The sequence below is a fragment of the Scyliorhinus torazame genome, chromosome 4 (assembly GCF_047496885.1).
Source record: "Scyliorhinus torazame isolate Kashiwa2021f chromosome 4, sScyTor2.1, whole genome shotgun sequence".
Taxonomy (NCBI): domain Eukaryota; kingdom Metazoa; phylum Chordata; class Chondrichthyes; order Carcharhiniformes; family Scyliorhinidae; genus Scyliorhinus; species Scyliorhinus torazame.
The window spans coordinates 185900342-185920075 of NC_092710.1; the positions used below are offsets into that span (position 1 = coordinate 185900342).

At 43.6% G+C, this 19734-nt stretch overlaps 1 protein-coding gene across 3 annotated transcripts in view; it reads right to left on the reverse strand.

The window, feature by feature from the left end:
- Window positions 1–19734, reverse strand: part of hadhab (hydroxyacyl-CoA dehydrogenase trifunctional multienzyme complex subunit alpha b) — a 91603-nt gene that overhangs the window by 51189 nt on the left and 20680 nt on the right. For all 3 annotated transcript variants that reach the window (XM_072498989.1, XM_072498990.1, XM_072498991.1), the window contains exons 4-6: window positions 9139–9272; window positions 5078–5216; window positions 1548–1667 (exon numbers count right to left, since the gene is read on the reverse strand). In XM_072498989.1, coding sequence (XP_072355090.1) covers window positions 1548–1667; window positions 5078–5216; window positions 9139–9272 — 393 coding nt within the window. The remainder of the gene's footprint in view (window positions 1–1547; window positions 1668–5077; window positions 5217–9138; window positions 9273–19734) is intronic.

The following is a 19734-nucleotide window of genomic DNA, read 5'->3' on the forward strand; positions in this document are numbered from 1 at the left end:
CTCATCTAAAACACATCTAAATTGAAATTCACCTGCTAATTAGGCACCCATTTTGTCACATTCTTCTTTTGTGGTAATTACACCTCCCAACTGGGTGTTGAAATTGTATTTCTGATTCTGATTCCAGAATCCAAATTATTCATATAAATTGTAAGCAGTGGTACCAGCACGAACCATGGCAAACAACTTGCCACATAGGGGAGGTGGTGGCGTAATGGTATTGTCACTGGACCAGTAATTCAGAGACCCAGGGTAATGCTTTGGGGCAGCATGGTGGCACAGTGGTTAGCACCGCTGCCTCGCAGCTCCAGGGTCCTGTGTTCAATTCCGGCCTCGGGTGACTGTCTGTGTGGAGTTTGCACTGTCTCCCAGCGTCTGCGTGGGTTTTCTCTGGGCGCTCCGGTTTCCTCCCACAGTCTAAAGATGTGCGGGTTAGGTGGATTGGCCATGTTAAATTGCCCTTTAGTGTCCAAAAGTTAGGTGTGGTTACTGGGTTGCAGGAATAAGGTGGAGGTCTCCTTCTGCACTGTAAATTCTATGTAAATTTTGTAGCCAGCTTGCTATCCATTCAGCTAATTGTGCCCTCCAAACCCCCACACTCTCACCTTTGCCACTGTGCAATGCATTATTAAAGACTTTTCAAATTCAAATTTAAAGCTTTACCCTCATCTATCCTTTGTAACTTATTTAAAGAATCCAATAAGTTAATAATAATCTTTATTAGTGTCACACATAGGCTTACATTAACACTGCAATGAAGTTACTGTGAAAATCCCGCAGTCGCCACACTCCGGCGCCTGTTCAGGTACACAGAGGGAGAATTCACAAGTCCAGTTCATCTAACAAGCATGTCTTTCGAGACTTGTGGGAGGAAACCAGAGTGCCCACAGGAAATCCACATAAACATGGGGAGAATGTACAGACTCCACACAGACAGTGACCCAAGCCGGGAATTGAACCTGGGCCCCTGGTGTTCTGAGGCAACAGTGCTAACCATTGTGCTACCGTGCCACCCAAAGTCTGGTCAGGTATGGGTTTTCCTTTTGAAATCAATGGTGCCTGATTCTATTTGTTTTCAATAATTTTTCAATTACGTCTTTGAGAGAAGATTCCATTATCTTTCGCACCACTGACAAGCCAATTGGTCTATTGTTCCCTGGACTCGTTTCATCTCCCTATTTAAATATTGGAGTGACACGAGTTGTGTAGAGCATATACATCAGATATCTCCTCCCTAATGTTTGATATGCATGTGGCCAATGTTTTAAAAGTTTGCAATTCGACAGTAGCTAAAAGTTAACATTTGTTTTCATATTATAAATGTGTATTATATACACACAAGATTTACGGAAAATCTGTAAGCACGGTTGCCTCAGAACGCCAGGTACCCAGGTTCAATTCCCGGCTTGGGAAAATAATATCTACATCAGTATTTGTCTCAGTTATATTAGCTATGCTTGGGTGCTCGTGCATGAATATAATGTCTGACAATTAAAAAGTGCTTCTCAATGTAGTTATTTCAGCTTTACATATTAAAAATTAATCACCATCTTTGGCAGCCTCTGAGTGCCACCAGCTCCTGGCAGTAAACCAAGCATGACCTCTGGAGTGCCCAGTATCGTCCTTCTGTCGTTTGTTGCTATCCTGTAATGGCAGGCTATGGCGACCTACAAACACATGCAATAATTTAACTTCTGTGACACAGTACAAAAATCATACTTTTTTGATTAAATGACACAACATTATCACACATAATTTGATTAAATCATGAAAGTTATGCTGCAGTGAAGGCGGTGCACCAATTCAATTACACAGTTGAAGGAATCACAATCTGCCAATGATATAATAGAAAGTCTGAGCATTCATCTTCAACAGTTATAGTTTATGAAGAAATGAGATGAGATCCAAGACTCGTCTCTTTCCACACCTCCAAAATAATTGCTGGATTGGATTTGTTTATTGACACCGTGTATCGAGGTACAGTGAAAAGTATTTGACTGCAAGCAGCTCAACAGATCATTAAATACATGGGAAGAAAAGGGAATAAAAGAAATACATAATGGGGCAACACAAGGTCTACAATGTAACTATATAAGCACCGGCATCGGATGAAGCATACATGTAGTGTTAATGAGGTCTGTCCATAAGAGGGTCTTTTAGGAGTCTGGTAACAGCGAGGACGAATCTGTTTTTGAGTCTGTTCGTGCGCGTTCTCAGACTTCTGTATCTCCTGCTCGATGGAAGAAGTTGGAAGAGTGAGTAAGCCGTGGGAGGGGTCTTTGATTATGCTGCCCGCTTTCCCCAGGCAGCGGGAGGTGTAGATGGAGTCAATGGATGGGAGGCAGTTTCGTGTGATGGACTGGGCTGTGTTCACGACTCTAAAGTTTCTTGCGGTCTTGGGCCAAGCAGTTGACATACCAGGCTGTGACGCAGCCAGATAGGATGCTTTCTATGGTGCGTCTGTAAAAGTTGGTAAGAGTTCATGTGGACATGCCAAATTTTGTTTCCTGAGGAAGTATAGGGACTGTTGTGCTTTCTTGGTGTTAGCGTTGACGTGGGTGGACCAGGACAGATTTTTGGAGATGTGTTCCCCATGGAATTTGAAACTGCTAACCATCTCCACCTCGGCTCCGTTGATGCTGACAGGGGTGTGTACAGTACACACTGACATCAAACTTTCCATGTTGAATACAGATTAAAGCTTTGTATTTTGTTCCATTGGTGCAAAAATCTAATACTCATATTTCTAACATTGTCGATTCACGTGGCTTATAACGAGACTGACAGATCTGCAGGAAAATGGAGTATTTGAATTCAACGAGACTGACAATTTCAAACAGGTACCAAATTATGAATTCTAAGGGTTGAATTAAGAGGCAAGATTGCACATATTGAATTTATATTCCCTGCAATTTAGACGGTTATGGAGTGACATCATCAATTTTTTCAAGATATGAAGAGGGACAGATAGGGCAGACAGAGATAAACTATTTCAGCTAGGATTAGGGGGCTGTTTAAAATTAGAGCCAAATCTTTCAGAAGTTACAAGGTTTCTACAAAAAAAAGGTAGAAGTAGTTTAGAACACTTGTTCCACACAACTGCTAGATCAGCTGCCATAGAATCATAGAATAGTTACAGCAGTTACATCTCTCCCAGCTCTCTTCGAGAGCAATTCAACTACTCCCATTTCCCTGCAGATCTGCATTTTGTATTTTCTGCATACTTATCAAATTCCCTTTTGAAAGCCACAATTGTATTTGTCTCCGCCACCCTCACAGGCAGTCCATTCCAGATCTTTATCACTTGCTACTTAAAAAAATGCACTCATGTCACCTTGATTCTTTTGCCATTCACCTGAAATCAGTGTCCTTTGGTGCCTGACCCCCTCTGCCAAATAGAACAGTTTCTCTCACTCTAAACCCCTCATGATTTTGGACACCTCTATGAAATCTCTTCTCAAGCTTTTCTTGTCGAGGGAGAAGTGCCCAGCTTCACCAATCTATCGTAACAACGTAAGTCCCTATTGTATGCAGCCATTTCCGTAAATAGTTTCCGCACCCTCTCTAAAGCCTTTATATCCTTCCTAAAATGCAGTGCGGAATTGGACACAATACTCCAGTTAAGGCTGAACCAGTGTGTTTTAAAAAGGTTAATCATAATTTGCATGCTTGTTTTTGTACTTTATGCCTTGGACTTATAAAGCCCAGGATCGCATATGCCTTTTTCACCCATTTTCTCAAACTACCCTGCAACTTCAATAGTTTCTGGACATATTCCTCCAGGTCTGTTATTCCACCCTCTTTAAAACTACCCTTTAATTTATATTGTGTCTCTTCATTCTTCCTAGCAAAAGACATTTCACATTTCTTTGCATTATATTTCAGTGGACGTGGCTGCCATTTTTAAATTAATTTTTACGGGATGTCGCTGGCCAGGCCAGCATTTGTTGCCCATCCCTAATTATCCTAGAAGGTGGTGGTGAGCTACCTTCTTAAACTACTGGATTCAATGTGGTGTAGATACACCTACTGTGCTGTTAGGGAGGGAGTTCCAGGATTTTGATCCAGTGACAGGGAAGGAACAGCAATATATTTCCAAGTCAGGAAGGTGAGCGACCTGGAGAGGAACCTTCAGGTGGTCGTGTTCCCATGTATCTGCTGCCCTTGTTCTTCTAGGTGGCAGTGGTCATGGGTTTGGAAGGTCCTGACTATGGAGTCTTTGTGAGTTCCTGCAGTGCATCTTGTAGATGGTGCACACAGCTTCAACTGTGCATCAGTGGTGGAGGGAGTGACTGTTTGCAGCAGGATTCCTAGCCTTTGACTTGTTTTTGTAGCCACAGTATCAATACGGCTATTGCAGTTCAGTTTCTGGTCAATGACAACCACCAAGATGTTGATAGTGGGGGATTCAGTGATGGCAATGCCATTGAATGTCAAGGGACGATGTATTGATTCTGTCTTGTTGGAGTGTCATTGTCTGACACTTGTGTGACATGAATGTTACTTGCTACTTGTCAGCCCAAGCCTGGATATTGTCCAGATCTTGTTGCATTTGGAGGTGGACGCTTAATTATCTGAGTCGTCGCGAATGCTGCTGAATATTGTGCAGTCATTTTTTAAAAATAAATTTAGAATACCCAATTCATTTTTTCCAATTAAGGGCCAATTTAGTGTGGCCAATCCACCTACCCTGCACATCTTTGGGTTGTGGGGGCGAAACCCACGCAAACACAGGGAGAATGTGCAGACTCCACACGGACAGTGACCCAGAGCCGGGATTGAACCTGGGACCTTGGCGCCGTGTGGCAACAGGGCTAACCCACTGCGCCACCATGCTGCCCCCCACATTGTGCAGTCATTACGGGTTATGGGGCAAAGGTGGACTGTGTGGAGATATAAAACAAAAAATATGGAGAAAATTGATTTTAAAGAGCCCAAAACACCTATTGAGATCAATTTGAAATTAAAAACATATTGCTCAGCATTTGAGATATGCTGGCTGTCAGCTTCAAGCTCTTGCTGCACGTTTCGCTGCAACTGATTAGGTTACATGTAAAAGTTGGAACACCTCCCATACCTCAAGACCACCTCCAAGGCAGGAACCATTGATCGCAGCTACAACAGGTTTGGTGGATTCTTCAATCTTCTCAAACATTTTCTGTCCCTCCTGAGATAGCCGTGTCACTTCTTCAACAGATTTACATTCCTCTATCATACTGAAAATTAAAAAAAATTCACACATGATGGCCTTAAAAGCTCGCATCCCCTTTTTCACAATTTGTTTTCTGTTCTCAGCATTTGGCAATGTAGCAGCCACTGTAGACCTTGGGTCAATGGTATCTCATGATGTGAGGGAATGTTAAGTGCAGTGATGAAAGAATTAGATAACGTACTGAAGAGAAATGAGACTTTGCCAATTATCCTTCTCAGTAATACAGATCTTGGGTGCGAGATACTGTCAAATTAAAATTTAATAGTTCCAGTACTCAGTGGAGGTATAAATAAAACCTATATGGCAAGGATGTTGATGAAAATGTTCAGATTGGGGGGAAAAGTTACTTTTTATTGTTGGAGGTGGTTGTAGCCTTGTTTTTTTGTGGCATGAATGTCACCTAATTGTCCAGATCTTGCCATTAACTGGCATGGTCTGCTCGATTAGCAATTGCTTTAAATCTGTGCTTCCCATTCTTGAGCCTTCTTTGAGTATGAACAGTTTCCCCCTATCTATTCTGTATCTCCATCAAATCTCCTCTCAACATTCTCAACAAGGAAAACCTCTCCAATCTGAACTAAGTTCCTCCTCCGTGGAAGCATTCTCCTGAACCTTTTCTGCACTCTCGCCAATGCCTTCACATCCTTCCCGTCTTCTGGTGATGTCCCGCAGGACTGGAGAATAGCCAATGTTGTTCCTTTGTTTAAGAAGGGTAGCAAGGATAATCCAGGTAAGTACAGGCCGGTGAGCCTTACGCCAGTGGTAGGGAAATTACTGGAGAGAATTCTTCGAGACAGGATCTACTCCCATTTGGAAGCAAATGGACGTATTAACGAGAGGCAACGTGGTTTTGTGAAGGTGAGTTTGTGTCTCACTAACTTGATAAGAGTTTTTCGAAGAGGTCACAAAGATGATTGATGCAGGTAGGGCAGTGGATGTTGTCTATATGGACTTCAGTAAGGCCTCTGACAAGGTCCCTCATGGCAGACTGGTACAAAAGGTGAAGTCACACGTGATCCGGGGTGAGTTGGCAAGATGGATACAGAACTGGCTAGGTCATAGAAGGCAGAGAGTAGCAAGGGACGAGTGCTTTTCTGATTGGAGGGCTGTGACTAGTGCTGTTCTGCAGGGATCAGTGCTGGGACCTTTGCTGTTCGTAGTATTATATAAATGATTTGGAGGAAAATGTAACTGGTCTGATTAGTAAGTTTGCAGATGACACAAAGGTTGGTGAAATTGCGGATAGCGAAGAGGACTGTCAGAGGATACAGCAGGATTTAGATTGTTTGGAGACTTGGGTGGAGAGATGGCAGATTGAGTTTAATCCGGACAAATGTGAGGTAATGCATTTTGGAAAGTCTAATGCAGGTAGGGAATATACAGTGAATGGTAGAACCCTCAAGAGTATTGACAATCAGAGAGATCTAGGTGTACAGGTCCACAGGTCACTGAAAGAGGCAACACAGGTGGAGAAGGTAGTCAAGAAGGCATACGGCATGCTTGCTTTCATTGGCCGGGGCATTGAGTATAAGAATTGCAAGTCATGTTGAAGCTGTATAAAACCTTAGTTAGGCCACACTTGGAGTATAGTGTTCAATTCTGGTCGCCACACAACCAGAAGGATGTGGAGGCTTTAGAGAGGGTGCAGAAGAGATTTACCAGGATGTTGCCTGGTATGGAGGGCATTAGCTATGAGGAGTGGTTGAATAAACTCGGTTTGTTCTCACTGGAACGACGGAGGTTGAGGAGCGACCTGATAGAGGTCTACAAAATTATGAGGGGCATAGATAGAGTGGATAGTCAGAGGCTTTTTCCCAGGGTAGAGGGGTCAATTACTAGGGGGCATAGGTTCAAGGTGCGAGGGGCAAGGTTTAGAGGAGATGTACGAGGCAGAGAGCAGTGGGTGCCTGGAACTCGCTGCCTGAGGAGGTGGTGGAAGCAGGGATGATAGTGACATTTAAGGGGCATCTTGACAAATAAATGAATAGGATGGGAATAGAGGGATACGGACCCAGGAAGTGTAGAAGATTTTAGTCAAGACGGACAGCATGGTTGGCACAGGCTTGGAGGGCCGAAGGGCCTGTTCCTGTGCTGTACTTTTCTTTGTTCTTTGAAATGCCGTGCCCAGAACTTGATGCAATACTCCAGTTGAGGCTTAATTTATTCAAGTTCGGCAACAATCCTTGCCCTTTTACTATATGCTCCTATTAATAAAGCCATCAGTATTAATAATAAAGCATGCTTTATTAACTGATCCCTCAACTGCTGCCACCGTCAATGACTTATGCACATATATACCCAAGGTCATCCTGCTCCTGCACCCCCTTTAGAATTGTACCGTTTACTTTACATTGTCTTCCGACCAAATGAATCATTTCACCACATTGGGTGGTATGGTAGCACAGTGGTTAGCACTGTTGCTTCATAACGCCAGGAACCTGGGTTTGTTTGCCAGCTTGGGTCACTGTCTGTGCGGAGTCTACACGTTAGCTTATCGTAGAATTTACAGTGCAGCGGGAGGCCATTTGGCACATCGGGTCTGCACCGGCTTTGGAAAGAGAACCCTATTCAAGCCCACGCCTCCACCCTCTCCCCGTAAGCCAGTAATCCCACTTAACCTTTTGGACACTAGGGCAATTTAGCATGCCCAAACCCCCTAACCTGCACATCTTTGGACTGTGGGACAAAGCCGGTGGAAACCCACGCAGACACGGGGAGAACGTGCAGTCTCTGCACAGACAGTGGCCCAACCCGGGAATCGAACCTGGGACCCTGGAGCTGTTATGCAACTGTGCTAACCACTGTGCTATCGTGCTGCCCACGTTCTCCCCGTGCCTGCGTGGGTTTCCTCCGGGTGCTCCAGTTTCCTCCCAGTCAAAAGATGTGCAGGTTAGATGAATTGGCAATGCTAAATTGCCCTTAAGTGTCCAAAAAGGTTAGATTGGGATAGGGTGGAGGTGTGAGCTTAAGTGGGGTGCTCTTTCCAAGGGCCGGTGCAGACTCGATGGGCCGAATGCCCTCCTCCTGCACTGTACTTTATCTGCCACATGTCCATCTATCCCTCCAACTTGTCTATATATCCTTTTGAAGTTCCACACTATCCTCCTCACAGTTCACTTCCAAGTTTTATATCATCCACAAACTTTGACTGTATTCCCTGCGCATCAAGGTCAAAGTTATTAATATATATCAGGAAAAGCAAGGGTCCCAGCACTGACCCCTTGGGAAAATCCTCTACAAACCTTTCTCTCGCCCAAAAACATCCATTAAACACTACTCTGTTTCCTGTCACTCAGATAGTAATCCAAAATGGATAGAGAACTGTCCGTCAACTGTCTGTGTTAACTCCTTAAAATTCCCCCAGTAAATTAGTTAAATATAATCTTCTCTTAAGAAATCCATGCGGCTAATGTGCATCTATCCATTATCACTATTAATTTTATGACAAATCATAGGTTCATAGAACGTCTACATTGGAGAAGGAGGCCATGAACACTAACAGTCAATTTAGCATGGCAATCCACCTAACCTGCACATCTTTGGACTGTGGGAGGAAACTAGAGCACTTGGAGGAAAACCACGCAGACACAGGGGGAAAATGAAAACTCCACATAGACATCACCCAAGGCTGGATTTGAACCCAGGCTTCTGGCGCTGTGAGGCAGCAGTGTTAACTGCAAACGATTTATAAAAGTTGAGCATAACAACAACTGCTGTTGCACTCTACTTATAAAGCCCAGGATCTATATGCTTTTCTCTTTTAAGAAACACGTTTATTAAATTGTTCTGCACCCTTCAAAAATTTGTGTACATGAGCATCCCTCTGCTCCTACACCCCTGTAAAATGAGAGAAGCATATACAAATGACCATAAGTACACTTTATACAGAAACTGACGCCTGGAACTGTATAAAATATATAAACTACCTTATGTCAGCACCAGCAATGAAGCAGCCTGGTTTCGATGAGATAAGGACAGCACTTCGAACAGCATCATTTGTCCAAACTTCATTCATCACCTCAGTAAACTCTGACTGCAGTTTTTTAGATAGGGTGTTAACCTATTAGGAACAAAGGAAAACCAAGTTACATTATTTTTATGAAGCGCCCAATCCTTAGTTTCCAATATGTGAGGCGGCATGGTGGTATTGTCCCTGGACTAGTAATCCAGAGACCCTGGGGAATGATCTGGGGACCCGGGTTCGAATCCCACTACAGCAGATAGCGGAATATAAACTCAACAAAATAGCTGAAATTAATAGTCTAGTATTGAACACAAAACCATTGTCGATTGTTGTAAAAACCCATCTGGTTCACTAATATCCTTTAGAGAAAGAAACCTGCCATTCTTACCCGGTCTGGCCTACATGTGACTTCAGACCCACAGCAATGTGGTTCACTCTTAAATGCCGTCTGAGGTGGCCCAGTTGTATTCAACTGCTACGAAAACATAAAAAAGGATGAAACCGGACAGACCACCCGACATTGACCACGGCACCGAAGCAACAACGGCAACCCCAGCCCTGTCGGCCCTGCAAAAGTCCTTCTTAATAACATTTGGGGCTTGTGCCAAAGTTGGGAGAGCTGTCTCACAGATGAGTCAAGCAACAGCCTGACATAGTTATACCCGCAGAATCATACCTTACAGACAATGTCCCAGACACCATTATCACATTCCTGGGAAGGTCCTGTCTCACCAGCAGAATAGACCCAGCAGAGGTGGCGACACAGTGGCATACAGTCGGAAGTGAGTTGCCCCGGAAGTCCTCAATATCGACTCTGGATCCCGTCGACTCTGCAAGTCTCATGACTTCAGGTTAAAAATGGGCAGGGTACCTCCTGCTGATTACCATGTACCGTCCACCATCAGATGATGAAACAGTACTCCTCCATGTTGAATCATTTGGAGGAAGCACTGAGGCTGGCAAGGGTGCAGAAGGTGGGGGAATTCAATGTCCATCACCAAGAGTGGTTTGGTTGTACCATCAGAGACCAAGCTGGCAGGGTCCTAAAGGACATAGCTTCTAGACTGGGACTGCAGTAGGTAGCGAGGAAACCAACAAGAGCGAAAACCATACTTGACCTCATCCTCACCAACCTGCCTGCTGCAGATACATCTGTCCGTATCAGTAGAAGTGACCATCGCACAGTCCTTTGAGGAGACAGAGTCCCGTCTTCACACTGATCTTCACATTGAGGATACCCGCCATCGTGTTGTGTGGCACTACCACTGTGCTAGATAGGATAGGCTTCAAAGGGATCTAGCAACTCCAGACTGGGCACCCATGATGCGCTATGGGCCATCAGCAGGAGCAGAATTGTACTCGAGCACAATCTGCAACCTCACGAACCAGCATATCCCCCATTCTATGACTACCAATCCAGCTGATGAACCAGGTTCACCAAGAGTGCAGGAAAGCATACCAGGAGCAACACCAGCATCTAAAAATGAGGTATCAATCTGGTAAAGCTATAACACAGGACTACCTGTGTGCCAAACAGCATAAGCAGCAAGTAATAGGCAGAGCCAAGCGATTTCACAACAAGCTCAGATCTAAGCTCTGCAGTCCTGCCACACTGAGCCATGAATGGTGGTAGACAATTAAACAACTCACTGGAGGAGAAGGCTTCACAAATATCCACATCTTCAATGATGGAGGAGCCCAGCACATCTGTGCAAAAGACAAGACTGAAGCGTTCGCAATAATCTTCAGCGAGAAGTGCCGAATGGATGACCCATCTCAGTCTCCTCCGAGGTCCCCAGAATCACAGATATCAAGTCTTCAGCCAATACGATTCACTCCACGTGATATCAAGAAATGGTGGAAAGCACCGGTTACTGCAAAGTCTGTGCGTCTGACAATTTTCCGGCAACAGTACTGTGGACCTGTGCTCCAGAACTTGCTGCACCCCTAGCCAAGTTGTTCCAATACAGCTCCAATGTTGGCATCTCCCTGGCAATGTGGAAAATTGCCCAGGTGTGTCCCGTACATAAGAAACAGGACAAATCCAACCTGACCAATTACCACCCTATCAGTCTACTCCCCACCATCAGCAAAGTGATGGAAGGAGTCATCAACAGTGCTATCAAGCCGCATTTTCTCAGCAATAACCTGCTCACAGATGCTCAGTTTGGGTTCCACCAGGGTCACTCAGCTCCTGACCTCAAAAGAGCTGAACGCCAGAGATGAGGTGAGAGTGACTGTCCTTGACATCAAGGCAGCATTTGACCGAGTACGGCATCAAGGAGCCCTAGCCAAACTAGAGTCAATGGGAATCAGGGGGAAAACGGTCTGCTGAATTGAGTCATGTCTGGAACAAAGGAAAATGGTTGTGATGGTTGGAGGCCTATGATCTCAGCTCCAGGACATAATTGCAAGAATTCCTCAAGGTAGTGTCCTAGGCCTAACCATCTTCAGCTGTTTCATTAATAACCTCGTTTTCACCATAAGGTCAGAAGTAGGGAAGTTCACAGATGACTGCACAATGTTCCACAATGTTCAATACCATTTGCGACTCCTCAGATACTGAAGCCGTTCATGTTCGAATGCAGCAAGACCTGGACAATAAACCAGGATTGGGCTGACAGGTGACAGGCAACATTTGGGCCACACAAGTGCCAGGCAATCCTCCTACAAGAGAGGAGTTAACAATCACCCCATGACATTCAATGGCATTACCATCGCTGAATCCCCCACAATCAACATCCTGGGGTTACCATTGATCAGAGACTGAACTGGACTAGCCATATTAATACTGTGGCTACCAGAGCAGGTCAAAGGCTAGGTAATACTTTGCAAGCTTCAAACTCTTTTTGCTAATCGTGATCATCCAGGGATACCCCTGCTACAGACAGACTTGAAAAAATTTAACCCAGCACTACCATCTCATGAACCCCCCCAAAACCTGACCAGTAACTACAAGGGACAAGTCAGGAGTGTAATGGAATACTCTCCATTTGCCTGGATGAGTGCAGCTCCAACAACACTCAAGAAGCTCGAAGCTATCCAGGACAAAGTAGCCCACTTGATTGCACCCCCTTCCAAAAACATTCAAACCCTCCACCTCTAACGAACAGTGGCATCCTTGTGTACCATCTACAAGATGCACTGCAGTAACTCACGAAGGTTCCTTACGCAGCACCTTCCAAACCCATGACCACTACCATCTAGAAGGCAAGGACAACAGAACCTGGGAACCCACCACCTGGAGGTTTTCACCCAAGTTCACCACCCGACTTAGAAATATATTGCCGTTCCTTCACTGTCGTTGGGTCAAAATGCTGGAACTCCCTCCCCAACAGCACTGTGGGTGTACCTATACCTCCTGGACTGTAGTGGGTCTAGGAGGCAGCTCAGTGCCATCTTCTTAAGGGCAACTAGAGATGAGCAATAAATGCTGTCCTAGCCAGCGACATTAACATCCCGTAAATTATTTTTTAAAAAAAATCCTGCACAAGGCAGTGAAGGAATCGGAGATATCTCCATAAATATTTATCAGAGGTAAACAACATCAGTTTTTCCATTGCTGGTGACATTCCCAAGATGTATGTTGTCAGATGAATCTTGTCAGCAGATGTATGTTGTCAGCAGATGTATCCCTTAAGCTTAAATATAGGAATCACACAATGTGAAAACACAACTGCTACACCAGATTTTTACCAGCATTTTTTAAATTAATTTTAAGAATGTGAAAATCTGTCTTAATATTACCTGTCAGAAAGTGATGTGCATTAACAACTTGCATTAATGTATAGTCGCCATAGTCCTAGTTGACCATAGGCAGCTTTGCACTTTGAGGGGGAGAGCTGATTAAAGGTGATTTAACCTAAGGATTAGGAACCTCAGGCAAGGGGCAAGGTTGAGAAAGCGGGTCTTCATGAATAGCCTTAGCCGGAACAGGAGTTGAACCTGTGCTGTTTGCCTCAATGTTCATCATGGAACATCTGTACAACCAACTGAGCTAAACTGGTTTTATATACCAAAGAGAAAATGCTGGAGAATCTCAGCAGGTCTGGCAGCATCTGTAGGGAGAGAAAAGAGATAACGTTTCGAGTCCAGACAACCCTTTGTCAAAACTAAAAGACAGAGAAAATGGGAAATATTTATACTGTGGCGTGAGAGAATGAAAGATGAGTCATAGCCACAGAAACCAAGGGAACATAGTGCTAATAGCCACAGAAACCAAGGGGAAAGAATGCTAATGACAGTCCCCAGAGAGAACAAAAGGGGTGAAAGGTGTGAAAACTGGTATTTATATAGTATAACATAGAAAAACTGCCAAGGTGATCCAGATGAGCATAAGTCAAATACGAATAAACACCAGTCAAAGGAAATGTTTGATGCGGAAACCGGATGGTTTGTTGAAAGAGCTGAGTTTTAAGCAGAGTTTTAAAGGTGACAAGCTATAGGAAGGCAATTCCAGAGTTTGAGCTTGAAAAGACAGGAATGTGACCAACTCTGGGTGGAAGCGAGTGAGAGTTGTTGAATAAGAGGCCAAATTTGAAAGAATGCATGATTTCAGGCTGGAGAAACTTATGAGTTGGGGAGGAGTGTAACCATGAAAGGATTGGATCTCCAGGGTCTCATGTAGCCACCTAAATTGGCCAGTTCCCGATTTAAAATGGCGAACGGCAAAGGCTAATGGGAAAGTCAGCCAACAAGACAGAAACCAGCAGCTGCAGGTTTGCTGTGTATTTACCTCTGCAAAGGCCAGACAACATCGATACCAGCGACCATCAGCATAACAAAGTAGCAGCCATCTGCATACTGATGAGCAATCCCCGGGAACAATAAGTAACATTTTGGACACACAAAGCAAAGCCAGACTCCTCGGCGCCAGCAGGAGCCAACACAAAGGAGGTGAACGAGCACCTCAAGAACGCCCATCGATCAGGGAACCGCTCCAGTATTGGAGAAATCGAACCAAGCGATTGGGACAAAGTCCAATCACTTGGGACCAGGTACAGGGTCCGCCCCGAAAGGCGGGAAGCCCCTGGGGACTATAAGAGTTAAGCCCCAAGTTCATATCGCTCTCTTCATCTCTGCGTCCTGCCCGGGTCACCCAGCAACATGAACCAACAGTGACTCCCGACAAAGCAAGTCTTAATTCAACGCTCGCTACGAGATAGGCGCTCCTAGCTACCATTCCGTACCAACTTCGTATCCCGCAGACTCAGAACCCGAACAAAAGGCCATTTGTTCCCCTGACCTGGCGGGCCAGTCCGAAGTTAAGTATAGGCCTGTTAGTTGCAGAAGTAGCTTAGACGTAGAATTTGTGCATGAGTAGCGATTGCTGTGTATAATAAATGTGCTTTGATTTGAATCTTACTAATCGGTGTAGTGGGTTATTGATCATTACTCGGACTTGAATCTCGTGGCGGTATCATAAAGATACCTGGCGACTCGAGAGCAAAGGTAATAAAACAGAGCAATTGAACCAAGGAGAAAATCAGCAACACTCAAAACCAATGTCAGTCAGTTGAGTACATGGGTAATTTGAGCACCTCTACAAATATTCCTTAACCTTCTCTGCTCCAAGACAAAATACCCCATTTTTCCATGTAACAGAAGTGCTTCACCTCTGGTACAATTCTCCTAAGTCTGCTCTGCACCTTCTTGAAAGCCTCGATGGTGTGCTACCCAGAATTGGATACAACATTCCAGTTGGGGCATAATTAGTGTTTTATCAAGATTTAACAAGGCTTCCTTGCGTTTGTACTCTTATGCATCTACTTATAAAGCCAAGAATACCATACAGCATTTTAAAGTCTCAACTTGCCCTATCACATGGGATTTGCGTAGAACTATCCCGAGGTCCCTGCACCACCTTTAGTTTACATTGCTCTCCTCATTCTTTTTATCGTAATGAATCACTTCACACATCTCTGCATTATCTTTCATTTGCCCAGAGTCCGCCCATTTTAGCAGACTATTCCTCCTGATGTTACTATTCTTCTCACTGTTTATGTAATTTCTGTGTTTTGTGCTGTCTGCAATTAAAATTATGCCTTGGACACCCAGGCCCAGGTCATTGATGTAGATCAAAAATAGCAGTGGTCTCAACAGCAATCAATGGAGAACAGAACTGTGTATTTCCTCGGAGTCTGAGGAATAGCTGTTCATCACAACTTTCTGCGTCTTAACCAATTTTGTACCCACGGATCCATTGGCACTTTTGCAAATGTGGTACTTTATCAAATTACTTTGAAAGACCATCTACTCGACTACCCTCTCCACCCTCTGTTACTTAGTCAAAGAATTCAATCAAGTCAAACAGGATTTGCATTTAACAAATGCAAGATGGCTTTCATTTGTTTTTGGATATTTTTCCCAGGTGCCAATTCATTTTGTCATGGTCTCGTAAAATTTTCCACCCCACCATGTTAAGTTGATTGCCCTGTAATTGTTGGGTTTAACCCCTCCCCTTTCTTAAACAGGGGTGTAACATTTACAACCTTTCAATCCTCTGCACCAATCGAAAATCCATGGATAATTGGAAAATTGAGAACAGTCACTGCAGTTTCCATCCTAACATCCTTTAGCAACTTAGGATGCATCCCTCCCCGACTGGGTGAGTTTTCTGAGCTGCCGATCTTTCAGGTTTCCCTGTTAATTTTTATCCTATCTAAATTTTTATTCTCCTTTATTCTGATGTTAGCAGCCTCCTTGTTTTTAGCAAAGACAGATACAAATTACACATAAACCCATATCCCTGTCTCCATAAAAATATCTCCTTTCTGGTCTCAAATTGGCCCCACTCTGTTGTTTCTATGTTTAAAGGAGTTTTGGATTCCATTTTAGGTTATGCATTAATCACATACTCTTAAGCCTTTTATTTCCTTTTTCCGGTCTTATGTACTTTTGTTTTCAGCTTGGTTCTTTGCTGAATTATAAAGACACCATTCGAAGAAGCCTCCTTTTTCTGTTTCATCTCTACAGCTTTACTCACTAAATCATTAAATGCACACAAATCCATATTTTCATCTGCAGAATCTTAAACTACAGAAGTATAGTGGCCCAGATCTTACATAAAAAATAACGAGCACAATTAGAGATAGAACAATTGCCATTTGTATTGAATTTGAGCTAGGCCTATTGGACTAAGATTAGAAAAACGTTATTTCACTGAGGAAGAAACTTCATCATACAGTCTATGCCGGATTTAAAATTTGGCCCTGGAAGAGAATGGAGTTCTGTTTTTCAAATTGGAATATTTTATTTATTTACATGATAGGTCCAGATTTATGTGCATAATTAAATGTTAATGGGCACTTTAGCCTCTACTGGAGGAAGACTTGAAGAAAGTAGGATCATAAGAGAAAGACAATTTGCCCTTATAAAACCCTAGTCAATTGGCAAGGCCAGCATTTATTGTCTAATTGTCCTTGAGAAGGTGGTGGTGAGCTGTCTTCTTGAACTACTGAAGTCCTTATGGAGTGGGTACATCTACAACTCTTGTTGTGGAGGGAGTTCCAGGATTTTAAGCGAGCGAATATGATGGTAGTGTAAAACATTTGCAAGTCAGAATGGTGTGATTTGGAGAGAAACATGCAGGTGATATGTTCCCATGTTTTGGTTGCTCTTGTCCTTCTAGGTAGTAGAAATGGCAGGCTGTCAAAGGAGTCGTGGCAAGTTGATGCATCTTATAGGTAGTACATACTGCTGCCAATGCATCACTGGTGGAGGGAGTGGATGTATAAGGTGGTGTAAGGGGTACCAATCAAATGAGCCACTTTGTCCTTGATAGTGTCGAGGTATTCTTCAAGTTACACTCGTGCATGCAAGTGGAGAGTATTCCATCACACTCCTGACTTCTATCTTGGAGACGGTGGACAAGCTTTGGGAAGTCAGGAGACGTGTTACTCACTGCAGAACTCCCAAGTCCTGCATTGGTCGCCACATTATTTATATGCTTGGTTAAAGTCAGTTTTCGGTCAATGGCAATCCCCAGGATGTTGATAGTGGGGAATTCAGCGAATGTAGTGTTGTTGAATGCCTAGGCGAGATTGCTAGGTGATAAATTCCAATGGCTAGTGGGTAATAAAGAAACCAAGTCTTGACTTCTCAATGACATTAAACTCCAACTCTATTATCACTCGTCTCCCTTTTGTATGCTTTTGAGCAATCCGTAGACAAATGGCTAAATTAACAAAATAAACAAGTCAAATGAATGTGGAAATCTTTTAAGGGGGGCTTGTAACCAAGAACAAATTCACAAAGGAAACAAAATGTTGTTGGGGAGGTCAATGATGCACCCCAGCCTCTGTGATGCCCTCAAGTCACAGGTTTCAAAGAGTGCCAGTGGACACCGCATGCTCCCTCTCCAAGGATATCCAGCCGCGAACTAGTTGCAGAATGTTTTCTCTTTATATACACCCAGTGATGTGCTTAACCAATTAACCTACAATTAAAAACACACTCCTCGACTATTAACTATTTCCTACCCTAACAGATTCCCATTGTCAAAAGAAATGTCAGCAGTAAGTAACAAAGAAATAAAAAGGATTCCTTTCTCTTTCTATTTTTTTCCCATATATTGTTCAACCTTCCCTTTTCCCCCTCCTTAAAAATACAAAGAAAGCAATGTCCTAAAAAAATAATCCTTTTTACAGTTCCTCAAATCACCAGCTGCCCTTCTCAGAGAATCACCAGTAATCCTTTTGAGCTCACACCTCTATTTGTGAAACAATCTGACAATCGATGGCTGGTGCCAACCCATTTTAGTTTGGTTATTTCCCTGCTCTCTAACATTTGTTTCAAATTCGCAATATCTATTTGTAATATTTTCTTGTCAGCATGCTTTGTAGAATGCACATTATCCCAAAGTGAATAAGTATTGTTCCCGAATCCTTATTTTTAATTTCTCCCAGTGTGTTCAATATGAAGGACAACCAATCTGACGCCTTAACAAGGGTGAGAGTTTCTGTGACCAAGTACCCTTTACTACTCTCTGTAACATTTTAGCTTCCCCTGCCAAAGAACAACATTTACCTCTTTTCCCGATCAGAAATATTATAGATCCTCATGCACTTGAAAACCCATCACAGAGGTTTGCGCTAAGAAGAGTCGCTATTAAAAATAATGAGGACGTACTGGTGGGTTTAAAAGTAGACAAATCCCCGGGGTCTTATGAGTTGTATCCAGGCTGTTGTGGGAGATGAGGGAGGAAATTACAGGGGCTCTGACCCAAACTTTTAATTCCTCTCTGGCCACAGAGGAGGTGCCAGAGGACTGGAGGACAGCTAACGTGGTTCCACTTATCAAGAAAGGTGGCAGAGATAAACCAGGGAATTAGTGTGAGTCTCACATCAGGGGTAGGGAAACTATTGGAGAAAATTCTGAAGGACAGAATCAATCTCCACTGGGAGAGGCAAGTTTGATCAGGGACAGTCAGCATGCCTTTGTCAGAAGGAGGTCACACCTAATAAATTTAATTGGATTTTTTGAGATGACCAGGTGTGTAGATGATGGAAGGGCAGTTAATGTAGTTGATGTGGATTTCAGCAAAGCCATTGACAAGGTCCGACATGGGAGACCAAAGAAGATAAAATCACATGGATCCAGGGTAACGTGGCAAGCTAGATCCAAAATTAGTTTTGTAGTAGGAAACAAGGGGTGGTGGAAGGGAGTAATGAATGAATGGCAGGACACTAAGAATTTCAGAGAAACAGAGGAATCTTGAGGTGCTTGTCGACAGATCTCCGAGGTGAATAGGGTAGTTAAGGCATATGGGACAGTTTATCAATCATGGCATGGATTATAAGAGCAGGGAGGTTATATTGGAGGTATACAGGACTTTGGTTAGGCAACAGCTGGAGTACTGTGTGCAGTTCTGGTCACATCGGAAGGATGTGATTGCACAGGAGAGGGTGCAGAAAAGATTCACCAGTATATTGCCTGGAATGGAGCATTTTAGCTATAAAGAGAGGCTGGATAAGCTCGGGTTATTTTCTTTGGTGCAGAGAAAGCTGAGATGGGACCTGATTGAGGTGCATGGACGTGGGGGGATAGAAAGCAGCTGTTCTCCTTAGTTGAAGGGTCAATAACAAGGGGATCATTTTAAGGTGAAAGGCAGACGGTTTAGAGAGGATTTGAGGAAACAATTTTTCACCCAGAGGGTGGTGGGAATCTGGAATGCACAGCCTGGGTGGATAGTTGAGGCAGGAAACCTCACAATCTTTAAAACAAGTACTTGGATGAGCACTTGAAATGTCATAACATTCAAGATTATGGGCCAAGTGCTGGAAAGTGGGATTAGTGTAGATTTAGAGTAGCTTTTTGTCAGTGTAGGCTTGATTGGCTGAAGGGCCTCTTCTGTACTGTATGATTCCATGGTGGGAATTTCAAGACACAATGCTCCATTTTTAATTTTGTTGATGCTTTGTTTGTCTGAATAATCTCTTCAATCTTGGGATTGTTAATTTTAGTGCTCAATTCTAAAACATCATAGCTGACATCTGGCCTTGTTTATTAGCCTGTGTATTGTCCAGGTCTTGCTGCATGCAGACAAGTACTGTTTCAG